Source organism: Balaenoptera acutorostrata, chromosome 2 (assembly GCF_949987535.1).
Source record: "Balaenoptera acutorostrata chromosome 2, mBalAcu1.1, whole genome shotgun sequence".
NCBI classification, from domain to species: domain Eukaryota; kingdom Metazoa; phylum Chordata; class Mammalia; order Artiodactyla; family Balaenopteridae; genus Balaenoptera; species Balaenoptera acutorostrata.
In genome coordinates, this window is record NC_080065.1 from 17,496,620 (window position 1) to 17,513,883 (window position 17,264).

Consider the following 17,264-nt stretch of genomic DNA (forward strand, 5'->3'; position numbering starts at 1 on the left):
CCCATAAGGTGAGCCCCTGCACCAGGAAGTGGGACTCTGTTCCGAAACTAACACAGGGAGACAGAAGTTCATGTCCTGTGCCTGCAGCTCACTCTCAAGTCTCCTTGCAGGTCCCTCAACAGCTCCGAGCCTCGGCTCCCCCAGAGACGGCTTCTGGTCTTTCTCAATGAATGGCAGTTCCCTCTTTGCCTTTTGAACACCAGTGCCTTCATGTCCTTAGCAAATCCCACACCTTACAGGCGTACCTTCTATTTGCCTATGTTCCTTGTTCTTCCACATGTTTTTGCAAGTGCTTCTGTGCCCTTCCTCCCCTCTGTGCCTGCTGCTGTTCCCACGTACCACTGGGCTCACGATCACATGTCACTTTCTCTGAGATATATTTTCGATTCCTTGCTGAGCATCTATTGCCATCTTCTCTGAACAACCATGTACACATTTCTACTTTAGCATTAGGCAGGCTGTAGTGAAATTACTTATTTACATCAGTTTCTTCCCATCAGAGCAAAAGTTCCTAAAGGGCAGTGATTGGGTCTTTTCTTTTTGAACAAGGTAAACTACCATTTGATATGAGCGTGAGGCACGCCCCATGCCTTATTCTGGCTGGTGCCCTTCTGACACAGGATGCAAGTTTTGTTCACTACTCCAATTCAATTATTTCTAAAATACTACTAGAATAGAAAAAGACCAAACACCCAATTATGATTACAGAATATAAAAGACATAGTTAAGGAAAAAAATCACTCCAATTTTGGAAAACCAAAACTTCTGCCAAGCAAGCAGAGGTCCTAAACCAACAGTTGTTCTGCCCACCCATCCTTTGATTGACAGCTGTTGGATACTGGCCCTTCTATCAGACACTGTCCTGGGCAATGAGTTGCACAGATGAATTAACCACAGGCCTTGCCGACACTACATTAAAAGTTCATATATACTGAAAAGAGAAAAACAGACTAAACAAAATAGACTAAACTCTGCCTGCCCCAAATTGATATTAACTTAAAATGTACTAGATCAACCAAGATCAAAATCTGACCTTGCCAGTTAGATTTTAAAAAAGCTCATGGAAGTTTTAAACATATATTTATATTTTAGAAACTATAATAGCATAAGCATTGGCTTAAACGTACACAAGAAGGGTAAAATAAAACTGGAGCTTAAGAGAGAGAAACTCTTGAAAGTGAGACCAACAAAAAAGGCTTGGACTAGAATCCACGAGACTAGCAGTGACACAGGCTCGTAAAATGAGAGAAAAACTGATCTACGTGGTCTCTGCCTAATTCCAAATAGGCTTATCTTCTGGTTTCATAGGTAATTAGCATGAAAGTTTTGAAAGTAGTAACATGTTGTAGCCACCAGGGGGCAGATCATGCCTGAGGAACTCTAAATAGGGCTACTGTACCCTACAATTTCTATTTTTATACTCAATTTTCTCTTAATTCCCACAGCCCCAAGCCCCACTAAAAAAACTGCAAGAGGTCTATTAAAAACCAAAACACATTTTAATGAGAAATCTATTCTTAAAGATGCTGTTTCCTGAGTTACTTTAGATAAATACAGTTACTCTTTTCACATCAGCATTACACAATGAGAGCTTTCTGTCTGGGGTCCCCTCTTCCTTCTCCCTCCCGGCTAGCCCCGCCTTCTTTTTAAATACCATAGTCTTTGGCAGGAACATGCCAACCCCTTTCCGTTTTATTACACACACATATATATGCACGATGATCTCATTTGATTTTTCACTTTCTTCCCAAACTGCTCTGTCTAGCAAGTGATATATGAGTCATGCTCTCATTTTTTCCACTGAAAGTAATAAACACAGCCAATTATCGGTGGCAAATATTTAGGTACCTAAGTGTGGAAAACAACTTGATCTTCCTAAAATAGATTAAACTCTTTCTGTTAATCTTATCAAACTATATTCTGTATGCTGAAATAGTGATCTTAAATTCTAACTCCTGAATTTTAGTGAAGTCACCTAAAAGAGCCCACAAATAATGCTTCTAGTCATAAGGCAAGTTAATTAATTGGGAAGGTGACTCTTAAAAGCTGTTTTTATACTAAGCGTTAGCTTCATTTTTGATTAACTGCAAGTTACAATGATTCATATTTACTGAAATGGATAAATGGACAGTCCCTCTATCCAAGTTGTTTCTACAGCCCATGAGCACCGTTAAGGTAATAAAGAGGAGAGAATGTATCTGCCCAGGTGCTTCCCTTCCCTTAAAGAAAGTAGCCGATAGAGGGAAGGCAGGGAGAGACAATATGAACGTGTTCTACCTTCCACATTCATATAATTCTGATTTATTACAAACGAAGGACCCCTGAACAAGAGTAATGGGTAAACACTGCCAATAAGAAGAACACAGCCCCTGAAAGGAGCTGTGTGCGTGGCACCTGTAGGCATCATGACAGCGCCCGTGTCAGAGACGAGCGATGCCTGGAAAGTCCACGGCACAGCGTCCAAGCGCACCGGAAATGTTGGCTGTTATTTCTCATCCATCTTCAGTCAGACGCCACGTAGGACAGTGTGAGCACCTCCCAAATGCCCTCCTTTCTCTCTCCTGGAGTTTCAAGGTGGGTCTCCTCTGGCATGTCTGCCCCCCACTCCCTCCCCAAAGGAGGTGGTTTCTCTAGCAGGTGAACTGGCGGGAAGGGCTGGTCAGCTCCTCCCCATCTGGGAACTGGTTTCGACAGTGGTCCTGGCCACCAGTTACCTCTCTGTACCCCGACCAGGTGGGCCAGTCTGTCTGCAATTCGGGGCTCCCGACTGGCTGGGAGTCTAAAGCTGACATACGGTACTCCGTCTGCCTCCTGCGCCTTACTTCCAACTGGGTCGGAAATCCGGGGGCAGAGAGGGTGGGTCTTATGTGTCATCCTCCCCAAATCCAAACACCCTTTCCCGTCCCCTTGAAATAATAATAACTGTTTCGCCACAAGTTGGGAAAGAAGATTTTGACATCTGTTTTCGATGGCTTTCTAGCCCCATCAGCAGTTTTAGTAACACTGTCGGGTCTCAGTAACAGCCGAGCTCCATGAATGAGTGCCCAGAAGGACACATGAGTGAAGGGCTTGGACGTTCCATGGCACTCAGCACGTCTGCTTTGGACCTCATCCGGGGGTGTTCTGATCATCACTAGAACATGATTCCAGTACAAATAACAGGAGCCAATAGGATGTCATTAGAATGCAGGCGATAAGACCTATTTGAATTACTCAATAAAAATTAAATATCTTTTCCCTACTGTATAGCACAGGGAACGATACTCAATATCCTGTAATAAACCATAACGGAAAAGAAAATAAAAAAAAAGAATGTCTATACGTGTATAACTGAGTCACAGTGCTGTACAGCAGAGGTGGGCACAGCATTGTAAATCAGCTACACTTCAATCAATCAATCAATCAATCAATCAAATATCTTTAAAGTAATAAACTCTATTGATATTTTTTTTAGGAAGTTCCTAGCAGTAAGTGTTTGGAGAGTGAGGCGTCTGGTAGTTTATTTTAATAAATGAGTAAGACTCGGCTGAAACAGATGTCAAGACCCTTTTCCCTCAGCACCCCCCTACAAAAAATTAATTGAAATAAGCATGCCTTTCTATCATTCCCTCAACATATAACATAGTTAAGTCCCACTTCTGTGGCTAATTCAAAGGTCAACTTTAGGAACACCCAATTAAAATCATTAAAAATTCTTAAATTTGGGAGATTCTAGGGTAAACTTCTCATACTGGCAAAAACCAAAACCTTGCTCCAACAGACAAGCATTCTGATGAGTGCCCTAGAATATATAAAACAGTTTAAATTTGGAAGAACTATGCAATGTTTCCATAAGTCAAAAGAAGGACCATGCCTGACCACTGGAATAAACCAAAGAATAACTCGTGTCTTTTGGAAGCTGTAGTTGTCGGGCTATTCAAAAGGGAAAACTCCATCTGAGAAACCTGGGGGTTGACGTGCTAATAAGCGGGCTCCGTGCCTGTGGTGGTTGCTGGCTGGTTACCTGATGAGGACGCACTGGTTGTCGTGGCGCTTCCACAGGCAGCGGTAGCACTCGTTGGCGATGGCGAAGACGTGCGGGGGCAGCTCGCCCAGGTGGCACCTGCTGTAGCGCTCCATGGCGTCCCGTGAGTACAGGCCGGCGATGGTCTTGTAGGGGTTCACAGAGGCGATGATGGAGCCGATGTAGGTCTGCGAGGGCAGGGGGTGGGGAGACAGGGACCCGGGTTACAGGTGGCACTCGGGGCTGGGGGGTGGGGGCGGGGAGTGGGTGGGCACAGGATCTCACCGCCACCCACACTGGGGCAGAGATAGAAGCTGCTCAGCACGGCTCCACGCCCGGAGGGGAAGAGATGCCACCTCTCACACCAGAGCCGCTGTCTGAGCTTTACCAGAATCCGCCGAGCGTACGTTAAGGGGACCAGTGACTCCTGATCCCCACTCACACATTTTTCCTTTACCTTTGGGGACAGATCTTGTGCAAAGGAATGAAGCCATTTCAAAGAGCACTGCAGTGAAAGGTAAACAAGAGAGAGGATGGTGACACAGTGAGGCCCAAATCCCTGTTCCCCAGTGACCTCCTGACCCCGATCTTCATCAGGTGGCTATTAGGAAACGGCAGGATTAAAGAAATAAGAGAAACAGGGCGGGGTGGTAGATGAAGAGTTACTGCTTAATGGGTACAGGGTTTCTGTTTGGGATGGTGAGAAAGTTCTGGAGGTAGACAGTGGTTATGGTTGCACAACATTGCCAATGTATTTAGTACACTGAATTGTACACTGAAAAATAGTCAAAATGGTAAATTTTATGTTACATACCTTTAACTTTTAAAAAGTAACAAGACCATTTTGGAAGCACTAGGTATCCTTTCGGTAATCTCAAACACCGCGTGAAGTGCCACGTAACTTACCTGGAAAACAGCTGACCGGCAATCTTACCTTTTCTGGAACCAAATCCAGGCCAGAAATTAAGCAAAATCTTCAGAGCAGCAAAACAGAGGCTACAGAGTTATTAAAGCAAAACGCCTCATGCCTCCTCCATATGGACATAAACTACTCACTTGTCCTTCTTCAAGAAAGGCTAACGAAGTGTGATTGTCAGACACCAGTGAAGCAGCAGATGAGAAGGGGTGGGGGTAGGACCCTGCAGCCACCACCACCTACCTGCCAGCTTCTGTGGTGTATACACTGCACCACGGGCTGGATGGAGAGTTATGGGCTGATTCTGCCCCCTCCCGCAATTCACGCATTGAAGCCCTAACCCCCAGTACCTCCAAATGCAAGTAGACAGGACCTTTAAAGAGATGATTAAATTAAAATGAGGCTGTTCAGGGGGGCCCTAATTCCGTCCTTATATGAAGACGGAATTTGGATACACCAAGAAACACTGCGGACGTATGTATGTGCACAGGAAGACTATGTGAAGAAACAGGAAGAAGGCGGCCGTCTGCAAGCCAAGGAAGGAGCCCTCAGGAGAAACCAACCCTGCTGACAACTTGATCTCAAACTTTTGAGCCTCCAGAGCTGGGAGAAAATAAATGTCTGTTGTTTCAGCCAGCCAGTCGGTGGTCTTTTGTCATGGCAGCCCGAGCAGACTAATACACAGGGCCTGACCCTTTCGCCACTTACAATAACCCTACGAGGGTCACGGTGTTATTACACCTACTTTTCAGAGGAGGAAATTGAGGCAGAGTGATAAAATTTTGCATTCGGCCGCACAGCCAGTAAGTGGTAGAGGTTAGATGTGAATGCAGGCAACCTAATTCCAGAGCCTTCTCTTCACATTCACCAGCAGGGGGTGGCAACACAGCAGAGCACAAGAAAAGCAAGAAACACTGGACAGAAAGTCTAAACATCCTGAGTGCATCTGTACCATATTATAGCAATTTGTAACCATTTATATTCACAGTGACTGCCAGGAACATCAAGTATCGTGTGTCCCGTCTTAACTGTTTTCAAATGTAAGGAGGTCTGTAACATGTTTTGGAAATATTTTGAACCAAAACAAGGTTAAAAAGGTCAAAGAGTTATTACTATATGACCCAACAATTCTACTCCTAGGCATGTACCCAAAAGAATTAAAAACAGGTACTCCAACAAATACACAGAAGCATCATTCGCAAGAGCCTGAAGGTGGACATAACCCAAATGCCCATCATCAGACAGATGGGTAAACAAGATGCGGTACACTTCCACACACTGGAGTATTATGCAGTTGTGCAAAGGAATGAAGTACTAATACAGGCTACAACGTAGATGAACCTTGAAAACATGACACTAAGTCAAAGAAGCCAGACACAAATGTTCACACATGCAGAGCAGGTAAATCCATAGAGACAGAAAGCTTGGTGGTAGTTACCATGGGCAGAGGGGAGGGGAGGGCGAGGCAGAACTGGGGCATGACTGCTTTGCAGGTACAAGGTTTCCATTTGGGTGATGAGAACATTTTGGAACTAGACAGAGGTGCTGGTTGTACAACACTGAATGTACTAAATGCCACTGAATTTACTTTAAAGTGGTTAGTTTTCTGTTATGTAAATTTCACTTCAATTTAAAAAAAATTAAAAGACGTGGAGCTTTCATGTATGAACGTTCAGGTCTTTGGAAACCTCCGCTCTCTAGAGAGGCCACTTTTCCCCCGTCATAGCACCGTGGGGAGGATGTGGCCAGAAAGAAAGGTGGAAGTTTTTTCCTCTGGGGAAGGAAAGGGTCCTACTTCTGAAGGAGAGCAGAGAACCGCATGGTTCCCTGGGGGATGCCAGACACCCTCTATCAACGCCTTGGCCACAGGTCCTGGTGGCTTCTTTTACATCGACTGTTTGCACAGGTGAGGCAGGCAGGTACGTGATGCTTGAGACTCTGGGTGTCTGGCCCCTTCCTCTGGTTGGTCTAAAACGTCAGGCCTATTTCTACCTTTCCAGTAGCTGTATGCATTATTATTTTTATTCTGTGAAATATCAAGACTGTCCATTTTCCTGTGAAACATGTTCTTTTTCCTACTTTGGCGGAAGTCAAGACACTCAGTGCCATCCCTCTTTATACAGGTAGGTAGGCGTGCTGCCGATCCCCTTTCTCAGCTACAAGTGAAACAGAAGAGCCACAGTCAGGGCATCAACTTGACTATTAAATTTAAGTAATGTTAGAAGAGTAATCCATCACGAACATACCTTTTTAAGAAAATAACATGCCTAAATCGTGAAAATTTTTGCACTCCCCATTCATAACGTATGTGTATGGTGGTCGTAAAATTCTGAGATGAGACTTTTTAAAAATGTATTGATTCACTCATGAAAAACATCATAACGTTTTACTAAAAGCTTTCCTTTGAAAGTGATTATTTTGGTCAAAACCTCATAGGCATGCTACCCCTTTCTGGTTGGGGAACTAGTCTCCCAGCATGGCTTAAGGCCGGGGTCCCCCAGCCGTGGGCCGTGGACCGATACCGGTCTGCAGCCTGTTAGGAACCAGGCTGCATAGCAGGAGGTGAGCAGCGGGGAAGCTTCATGTGCCGCTCCCCATCACTCACTTTACCGCCTGCACCATCACCCCCCCATCCCCGTCCGCGGAAAAACTGTCTTCCACGAAACCGGTCCCCGGTGCCAAAAAGGTGGGGGACTGCTGGCTTAAGGTATCACGCACCCTGACAGCGTGTATGACGTGGATTTCGTACGGGGGCAGGACACCCAAGGCTTGTCAGCAAAGATGAAGACAGAACATCCGCAATGGTCCTAATGCCTAGTTTCGCTTTTGAGTAATTCACATTGCACTTGGCCCAATGAAGTAGCTGGAAGGTGCTTCAGAAGGACAGTGTGGTCGGCAGTGTGGCAGTTACAGATGACACACGTCTGCCTCGTACCCAGTCCCCGGTGATTCCAGAGGAATGAAGCCGGCCTCTCTGAACAGCAGACGGTCAGCACTGAGGCAGCTCCCAGAGTGGCAAGGATTCTGCTGGCGGTCACGCCGGGTGGACCCACTAATGCATCACGTACCTTCCCAGACCGAGCCCGGTCACCGCCGTGCAGTGGGAGCCGGCCCGTGAGCTGATGCCCAGCCAGTGTCTCTGGCTCAAAAATCATTCCAACACGTCTAAAGACCATTCCACTGTTGAGTCGCCATCTTATATAATTTGTAGCTGACAGTAACTTCAACCAATGCACTCACACGTGCCAACAGGGACAGCAAAAAACCGGACTGAATTTGAGCCCGAACTCAATAATCTAATACCTCTCCTTTAAAAAAAAATAACAAAACAAACTAAAGAATACATAAAATGTGTGTTTGTCTGGTATGGAGAAAGAATCCAATTTTTTAATAGTTATTTTTTAAGATTATAGGAAACCCTGCCTCATTTAGAGTTAAAAATGTCTCCTACTGTAAGCACCTCCACTTAGTTCCAGACATAAATTAGGCTCTTAAAACACGAATGCACACGTTTTACTGTTTCACCTTCTCACTAATGACCTGAGTCATTTCTTAACAGGCTTGTCACCAGATTTCAAATGACAATTAAGCCTACAGGTTTCCAAAACAACTTTACTTACATTTCAGAACTGTGGGACACAGAGGACAATCTGACCTACCCAGACACACTGTCGCACACCCTCATTTGCTCTGACATAACCTTGACCTGCGGGCAGCGCAGAGGCCACGCTTCTGCCTCTTCTGACAGAGGAAGGAACAGAGCCAGTGAGTGAGGGCGAGGGCAGGATCCTGGATCCTGGTTGTGGGGTGCTGCCCTCGGGTCTGTGATGACGCCCTTCCCCACTCACCCGTGTACAGCATGGAATCGTCCCAGACTCTCCAGAGCCACGTCGCCAGTGGCCACTGTCTCCATGTGCTGTACACCCCACTTTCAATTAACTCTAGAATCAACCCCCTTTTTCTCCATCTCCGCCGCCCTGGCCTCACTTGCTCAGATGTCCCCGAAAGCCTCCTTCCCCACTGATCTCCCACTCGGTCTTGCGTGTTCAATCCCAGCTCCACATGTGACAAATGAACATCTGAAAACAAAAACTCTCCTGCATAAAACTCTTCAAATAGCTCCCACAATCTTCAGGGCTGACCCACAGGAATATTCAGGAAGAGAGTCTGAGCACCCAAGTCCTAATGAATTATTCTCCTGACAGTTACAGGAGTGGGGACCGCTTCAGCTACGTAACTCACTGAGTTTTCATTGTTTGTGCCCATATTCGTGCCAAAGGGTACTTCTGAATCTCCCTAAAAGGAATGTGTAAAACAACGTGGCAGCAAGAGTCACTGTTCCTATTGGTTTATTCAAATTAGGTGAAATGGTTGAGGTCCATCAGCAAAAATAATTACAGCTGGGGCGCCTTCATCTTCTCTCCCCCTACGTTGAACATACCACTCTGCATGGATTATTTTGTCATTAAAACAAAGGCTGCATGGGTAAGAGATTTGCGGAATAATAAGGAAAGTTCAACATGTAATGTAAGTAAATATGGAAACTGGGAATGGAGGGGGTAGAAGAGCCGAGCTGTAAGTTAAGTACCAAGTGAGGCAAAGATACAATGCAGTAAGAAATCCTAAGAGTTGTGAGACAACAGTGTGTTCCATGCTCGTACCATTGGTCACTCTCTAAAAAGGTATTTTTTATTACTGCCCCCAAAACTACCATGATAATGCCATGCACTTTGGAACTCTGGCTACGTGCAACTCTCAAACACCAGGAGGGGCCAGGTGCTGGTTTCCTCATACTGGATTCCAAATTCCACGAGAATAAATCTCCTGGTCATTTTAATGGCTTTTCAGAAATAGAAAGTATATTCTATTTTGAAGCACGTAAAAATTTTTTTCTAGTCAGAAAAGTTCCACATAACTCACCAAAAAAATACATTTCCTTGTCCATTTTAATAACCTGGAACAGCTGCAGTGCCTATTGCTATGAAACATTGGGAGAAATGAGCTGCATTGCTTCAGTGCAGAATCTACCAATTCAAGGTTTTCAAAAGGCGTAAGCGTATAATACCTATATCTAGTCCCCCACCAAAAACAATTGAGTATAACTAAGAACACTAAAAGTGACCCAGTGGCCTCAGATGCACTCTGCTGGTAGAAACGGAGGATTCATGTTACTGTTGGGAAGTCACTATTCCAACACAGGAAGAAATGATGGAGACAGCAAGGTCTGGTCAAGTCAGAAGACTTGAAGTCCTCACCCTGGACCTACCTTCCCTGGTACACTGCTTAACCCCTCTAGGCTCGAGATTCCAATCAGTAATAATAATACGTCCTCTGTTACCCCACTCGATTACCATGTGAAAGTATTACGTAAGTCACAGGTATGTATTATAGTTTTTGTTAATGAAAACAAAACTACAGTGGCTTTTCATCATGTGGGTCTGAAAAGCTGGATGGAGATCAAGTAATCTGAAATGTACTAGGGAAACTGGTTCAAGTCAGTGCCACAACTCTTCTAAAGGGAAGGACTTGTTAAGAAGTGGGAACCGGGCTTCCCTGGTGGCGCAGTGGTTAAGAATCCACCTGCCAATGCAGGAGACACAGGTTCGAATCCTGGGCCGGGAAGATCCCACATGCCGTGGAGCAACTAAGCCCGTGCGCCACAACTACCGAGCCTACGCTCTAGAGCCCGTGAGCCACAACTACTGAGCCCGTGTGCCACAACTACTGAAGCCCACATGCCTAGAACCCATGCTCCTCAACCAGAGAAGCCACTGCAATGAGAAGACTGTGTACCGCAACGAAGAGTAGCCCCCGCTCGCCACAACCAGAGAAAAGTCCACGTGCAGCAACGAAGACCCAATGCAGCCAAAAATTAAAAAAATAAATTAAAAACAAAAAAAAGTGGGAACCACTAGCCAGATTTACTCCCCACCCGCCATTCTCCTCTTTCCTTCTCTCTCGATCATCACAGCTAAACATAGCCAGGACTTACTTCCCCAGATCTCTGTCTTGAATGCAGCTTCAGTTTTAAATTGCAGATCTGTATACTCAACGGCCTGCGTGGGCATCTCCACTTGGATGCCCCTAAGCCCAAACTCAACACGGACACGGCTGAGCTCCCCCAACACCTGCCTCTTCTCACACAGTCACATCTTCACAGATGGCACCATGGTCTACCCAAACGGTTGATCCAGAAACCTAGCAGTCATCCTATAAAAGTCAGCCTACTGCCCGCCCCCAAACCCAATCAAACACCTAGATTCTGCCTCTTAGTATGTTTCATACTCCAGCTCCCCCAGGACTGGTTTGGAACCCCATCATTTCCCATCTGGTTTGCTGGTCACCTCTCCTCCTAGACCGGTTATACCCGCTGGACTCATCCATCACCTGCAGCCAGAGTTTTCCCAAAACTCACCTTTGACACTGTCCCCTACCAGCCTTCATAAATGAATTCAAGGTCACTAGCTCACACACAGTGCCCTTCTTCGCCTGCTCTTGACCACCTTGCCAGCCAGCTGCACGCAACCTTCACTGCAGCATCTTGCATGTCCTGCAGCTGGACGAATGCACCACGTTATTTGAAATCTGTGCTCGTGCTCATCTTCTGCCACGAATGAGCCACCCTCCCTCTTGGATGAATTCCTCTAGGAATTCCTTCAAAATTCGGCACAATTAGTGCCTCAGCTGGAAATTATTTTCTGACCCCCTCGTACCTCTTCCTGCGATGCTCATTCTTTGTGTTCCCAGCACTTTTATCACACTCATTGTCACCCTGAGCTATTGTCAAAGATTTGCTGTGTCTGCCTTCTTCAATAAGCTAGGAGGTCCTGGTGGGACAGTGCCTTTCATTTATTCAATCTTTCAAGAAACAATTACCATGAGCAAGATGAATTTTGCATCCTTGGAGTCTCACACACAGCCTGGCACACAGGCAGGGCTGAATGAACATAGATATATTAGCGGCACACAAATTCACTGCCAATCCACCAAACAGGTTCCTGTTTTAACTACATTCTCGTGCTCTACAGCCACCTTCTCCCTAACAAAATTACTTGCCATCCTTGTCCAATTAAATAATTAAAACCGTTAAGCGTGCAAGTTAGTTGAAAAGAAAACTTGATCACAACCGATAAATCAAGATGTTACTAAATTCAAGCTCTTATATTTAGAAATGACATTTCCATTTAATTTGAGCGAATTTCTGACTCATATTCCCTCCTTGTTGAAAGGAATCTGACCCAAAAGAGGCAGGAAAGGGGAAAAAAAATTAACAAAAACAAAGTTCTTAATTGCCACCATCATGTGCCGATGTAGAAATGGCAACTCAAGAGCATAAATGTTTGGTCAAGTTTAAAAATACACAGAGTCAGACAGATGGTTACAATCATCTTTTGGCAACACCAGTCTTGATTTCATGTGGAAAAAAAAAAAAAAAAAAAAAACACCCTGACAAACCACACTGTATTCAGCTGTTCCTGGTATGAGACAAATGCCAAGCCTGCCGGCCATCCGGTCTTCGGGCCATCCATGAGAGGCGCGCTGTTACTTGACACTGGCTTTGGAAAGGGACAGAAAACAACCCCCAAAAATGTTCTCTGGGAAGACTGAACTCAAGGAAATGAATCTCAGCTTTAGATTTGCAGGCCTGCAACAGTGAACTCCACAGCCTGCCCTGCCCGGCGTGAACACTGCGGGCAGCCCAGGTGAACTCACTTGCGATCCACACGTCGTCTTCAACTGGCTGCTGCCTGCCAACACCTTTTGCAGGCTTCGAAGTTAATTCAGGAACAACATGAAACACATTTACAGATTCGGTCTGGAAGGCCACCTAACCAGAGGAGTGTATTTTTGAAACACCTAAAAATACATGAGCTGTGAAGCGTCTTCTGTGCTTACACCAGCAGTTATCTTTAGACACAGCCCCACTTCTTCAAATGGGCTCATTTGACTCTCAGCTCTGCCCCGTTTGTCCGGCAAGACCAACAAACGAACCCATGAGGTGGGTGGAAGAGAGCAGGGCTTCCTCTGGAGCCTCCCCAAGCCCATAATTGCAGCCGAACCCCAAAGCTCCCTGCGGCCTCACCCTGATGTGTTTCCAGCCATTCCTTAGAGGCTGGGAGAGGACGCTCGCCCATGCAACTGACCCAGAGCAGGATGAACCTTATGACGGAGACAGCGTGTTTCTCTTCCACGGGGCAGAAAACAAAACTGCCACACCACGGAGCCGGCCTGCCTACTCCTCCACTGTGGACCCGGAGCTGACAGTCAGTACAACAGAAGCCTCAGCTGCTCTGGGCCACGTGGTCCGGGCTCCAGAGAATACAATGCAACAAGCATCCAGAACCCAGCTCGTCTTGCCCACTCTCCTCTCCTGGCGGAGCTGCCAGCACTGCGCTCAGGGCCATCAGGGCCATCAGGGCCCGACAAGGCTGGGCGTCATCACCGCCAGCCCTGCTCCTTCACCTCCTCCGCCACACGTCTCATATCTAATTTCCTCTCGCTCACCGCCATCTCTACCCTGGTCCAAAACCCTCATCTCTACACCTCTGAATTATTGCCACACTCTCCCAGCCGATCTACCCTCTACAGACTGTACCACATCACTTCCCTATCAACCCTTCTAAATTTTTTCTCAGGGAAATTCTCTCTTCAAAAACCTTTAACAAGGACAGTGTAGCCTCTTTACCACCAAGCCCAAACGCTGCTGCCTAGCTTTAAGTAAGGTAGCGTTTTTAGCATGACTGACATCTTGGGCCAGATAACTCTTTGTGGTGGGGCCGTCCCGTGCACCTTGGGATGTTTAGCAGATGCCTGGCCTCTACCTACGAGGTACCATCAGCATCTCTAGCTACGGCAACCGGAAATGCCTCCAGAAAGTGCCAAATATCCCCTGGGGGTCACATCGCCTGGTTGAGAACCACTGCTTTTAAAGGTGTCCTGCCTCCAGCCTACCTATCCCACTAATTATTAGATGTTCCCCAACACACACCAGATTCCATCAGCAAAGGAACCTTCTCCCGGTTTAGTGAGGCCATCGCACCAAATGCACTCTCATCTCTCCACCTTCATGGATGGCGTCTCTCTAGCCTTTCCTCCTGATCAACTCTCATCCCTCCTTTGCAGTATCATTACTGCCACCCCCTCCACAGGGCTCTTCACAGCCAGCTCTGGCTTTCTCACCCACCTATTTTTTCCCTCTCCCCATCTCTTACCTCTCTGTACGACACATACCCCTCCTCTCCGAGTCTTTAGGGACTTACAGGTGTGGGTACTTGTGCCCACCAGGTCTCATCAATGGTGGGGAGAGACACAGGAGGGTGGGACTCACGGGACCCTCTCCAAGGTGCCAGGAAGCTCACAGATAAGAGGCTCAGGGTGGAAGTCTGGGTGGGGTCCCAGGTTGGGAGCTGAAGTGTTGAGCAGAGTTCTCTCTGGGAAGTTGCCAGAGGATGAGAAAAGCTGACAAGGTGGAGTGTTAGACATGAGAGCCTGGCTTTCTAGGAAGGGAATCCAGTATTAGGGCATGAGGCAGGGGCTCATGCAAGGCAAAGAGCAGAGCTGCTCTAACCCGGGTGTCAGAGCCAAACAGGACCAGCGGCAAGGCTGGGGTCATGGAGATCTACAGACACGGAGGTCTGCACAGCCTCTGTGCCTGGAAGGAGCAGTGCCAAGTTGCAGGCAGGAACTTTCCAAATAAAGACCTGGTGGTATTAGATGAGAAAGATGGGGAGAGAGGTACAAAGGTCAGCAAAGTTCCTAAAGTGCTTTCACTTGCCATTTTATTGTAAAACAGCCCTGTCAGATGGGGGGGTGGTTATGATATCTGACCTTTAAAAAACTTTTTTTTAATTGCCATAGAAAAATTAAATGGTTACTACAGAGCCCAAGAGGAGGTGAGTAGAGAAAAGTGGGCTCAACTTTGGTTTGTCTACCGAGTGCTTTACCCCTTCATAGCTCTCTACCCACATTTGAACGGAGGATGCTAAAGGCTAAAAGAAATATTTTACTGGGGTCTGGTAGTGTCCTCAGACAATAAGCGTGGCCCTCAAGGAGAAAAAGAGTTAATGGTCCTTCTTAGCACAAAACAACAGACTCCCCTACCTGGAGATGGGTCTGCTTACCAGCAACCTGTGCTGCTCAGACCAGAAAGCCAACAAATAACGCAAGATCCAGAGTGGTGGGGGAGAGACCAGGAGTCCCTTCTCAGTAACAGGACTCAAAGGAGGGCGCCTATGGCAGGCAGAGTAACGTACCACTCTCCGCCCCACCAAGATGTCCACCTAATTCCCAGAACCTGAGACTACGTGATGCTGCAGGCAAAGGGACTCTGAAGATACGTTCAAGTTGTAAGCTCTGAGACTGGGGATTATCCAGGTGAACCCAATCTAATTGCACGAATCTTTAAAACCTGAGAACCTTTCTTGGCTGCAGTCAGAGATGAGGAGAAAGGAGGAAGAGATTTGAAGCACGAGGACTAGATCCAGGGTTGCTGCCTTTGAATGTGAAGGAAGGGGGCCTCTAGCAGCTCGGAATCAGCAGACAGCCAGCAAGAAAACGAGGACCTCAGTCCTACAACCACAAGGAGCTGAACTCTGCCAACACCACGTAAGAGCAGGAAACTGACCCTCCCCTAGAGGCTCCAGAAAGGAACGCCATCATGCCCACACCTGGATTTTAGTCTGGTGAGACCCCTTCAGACTGACCTACAAAACGGCAAGAAAATTCCTTTCTGTTAAGTTGGCACAGTTAACGGTAATTTGTTAAGCCAGTAAAAGAAAACTAATACAGCACCTCTGTTATAAGTCAAGTCATTTTTTCCCTCTTTTAAAGATATGGACAAGCATCACTCAGAGCTGGGATAAGAGGTGAAAAGGCTGTGCTTTCCTCAAAGGTGGTGGTTTTGTCTCGATGAGGCAGAGTCTGATAGGTACCAGCACCCACTGCAAACAGCTTCAGCAATGAAAATCGGTGTGGCTGCTATATGGATAATAATACAATTATCTAGGTCCTGAAAGGAAGGCATATAAGGGTATAATTAACTGAACTGAGCTGTAAACTGAATGTACAAAAAATCCTGTGTTTTTCCCTCAAAGGAGAGGGAAAAGGTCTTCATCCCAGGAAAAAAGACCAAGATCCTATTCATGTGCTTTACTGGGCAATTTAAGCTGTCAGGTTTACAACATCATCATGGTGGGGCTGGGGAACAGACTTTAAAAGGCTCTGCCTTTTAAGCCTCTTCGGTAGTTTTTTTCCCGCTAATTCACTTACTTTTTCTTGACTACTAAATGTGTAACAAGAACTTGCATCTACAGACAGAAGAATATGAGTTCTGAAATAGTCACCTGTAAAAGACAGATACCAATAGAGAAATTTTAAATCTAGCTTCACCTTTATCATCAACTATGTTATTTCTAATATGAATGGCATTTGTTTTACAAACATTTATCGCACCACTGCCAGGTGCCTTGCACTGTCCTTGGCTCAAGAAAGACAAAATAGGTCCTTGACCAACCGAGCAAGGAAACTGCTGTGTAAACAAAGTTACATGGCAGTGTCAAATACTTAATGCTAATAACGCAGGCACGGTACACGGTTCCCTGGACACCAGTAGAGGTGGAAAGGAGGCGGTTTCTGAGATGCAAACAGAGGGGAGTAAATGCACGTGTGTTCTGCGAGCACATGCACAGAATGGAATACACAGCCATTTTTACATAAACGTGTATGAATGCTACCTTTTCTGAAGAACATATGGAAAATGCCATAATGTACGGACTTAACATAAGCGCAGCCAGTCAGAGGACTAGAACGCGACTGAATTTCTCTAGGCAGGGCTGTTTGAAGACATTTGGCAAACATTAGGTCAATCTGGCAAAAATGACACTTTTCCAATCTAAAAAGAAGGCAAATAAACATCCTTTCTTTAAAGCTGAGGAAAATTTCGCATTAAACCCACAAATATCTAATTCCTCCTCTTTCCCAATTCTCCTCTCCTGGTCTAAGGGAGGACAAATTAGAGGAACCCCAATACTGAGAGGGCCTTGAGTCTCAGTTAGCACCTGCTAGCTATTGGAAAGGCTGATACTGTTATTCATCCTAATCACAGGCATACTGCCAAAATTAAACATTAACTCCTAAAGAACAAAAATTACTAAAACATCAAGGGTTTTTACAGTATTAAAATTTGGTGTTTTTTAAAAAATACTGTATGAATTTGAATGTGACTTGAAAAATAAACATCTATAAGCAGTTGCCCAGTTTATTATAAAGACTAACAGGAAGATGGAAAAGAGAAAATCTGCAGGTCAATCATTCTTGACAGATAAAGTACTTTATGTACTTTAATGT

General features: G+C 45.9%; 1 protein-coding gene across 2 annotated transcripts in view; it reads right to left on the reverse strand.

Moving 5' to 3' along the window:
* The window catches only part of MYO10 (myosin X), a 214,241-nt gene that overhangs the window by 100,876 nt on the left and 96,101 nt on the right, over window positions 1-17,264 (reverse strand). For both annotated transcript variants that reach the window (XM_057539942.1, XM_057539941.1), the window contains one exon: window positions 4,004-4,191. In XM_057539942.1, the coding sequence (XP_057395925.1) occupies window positions 4,004-4,191 (188 nt within the window). The remainder of the gene's footprint in view (window positions 1-4,003; window positions 4,192-17,264) is intronic.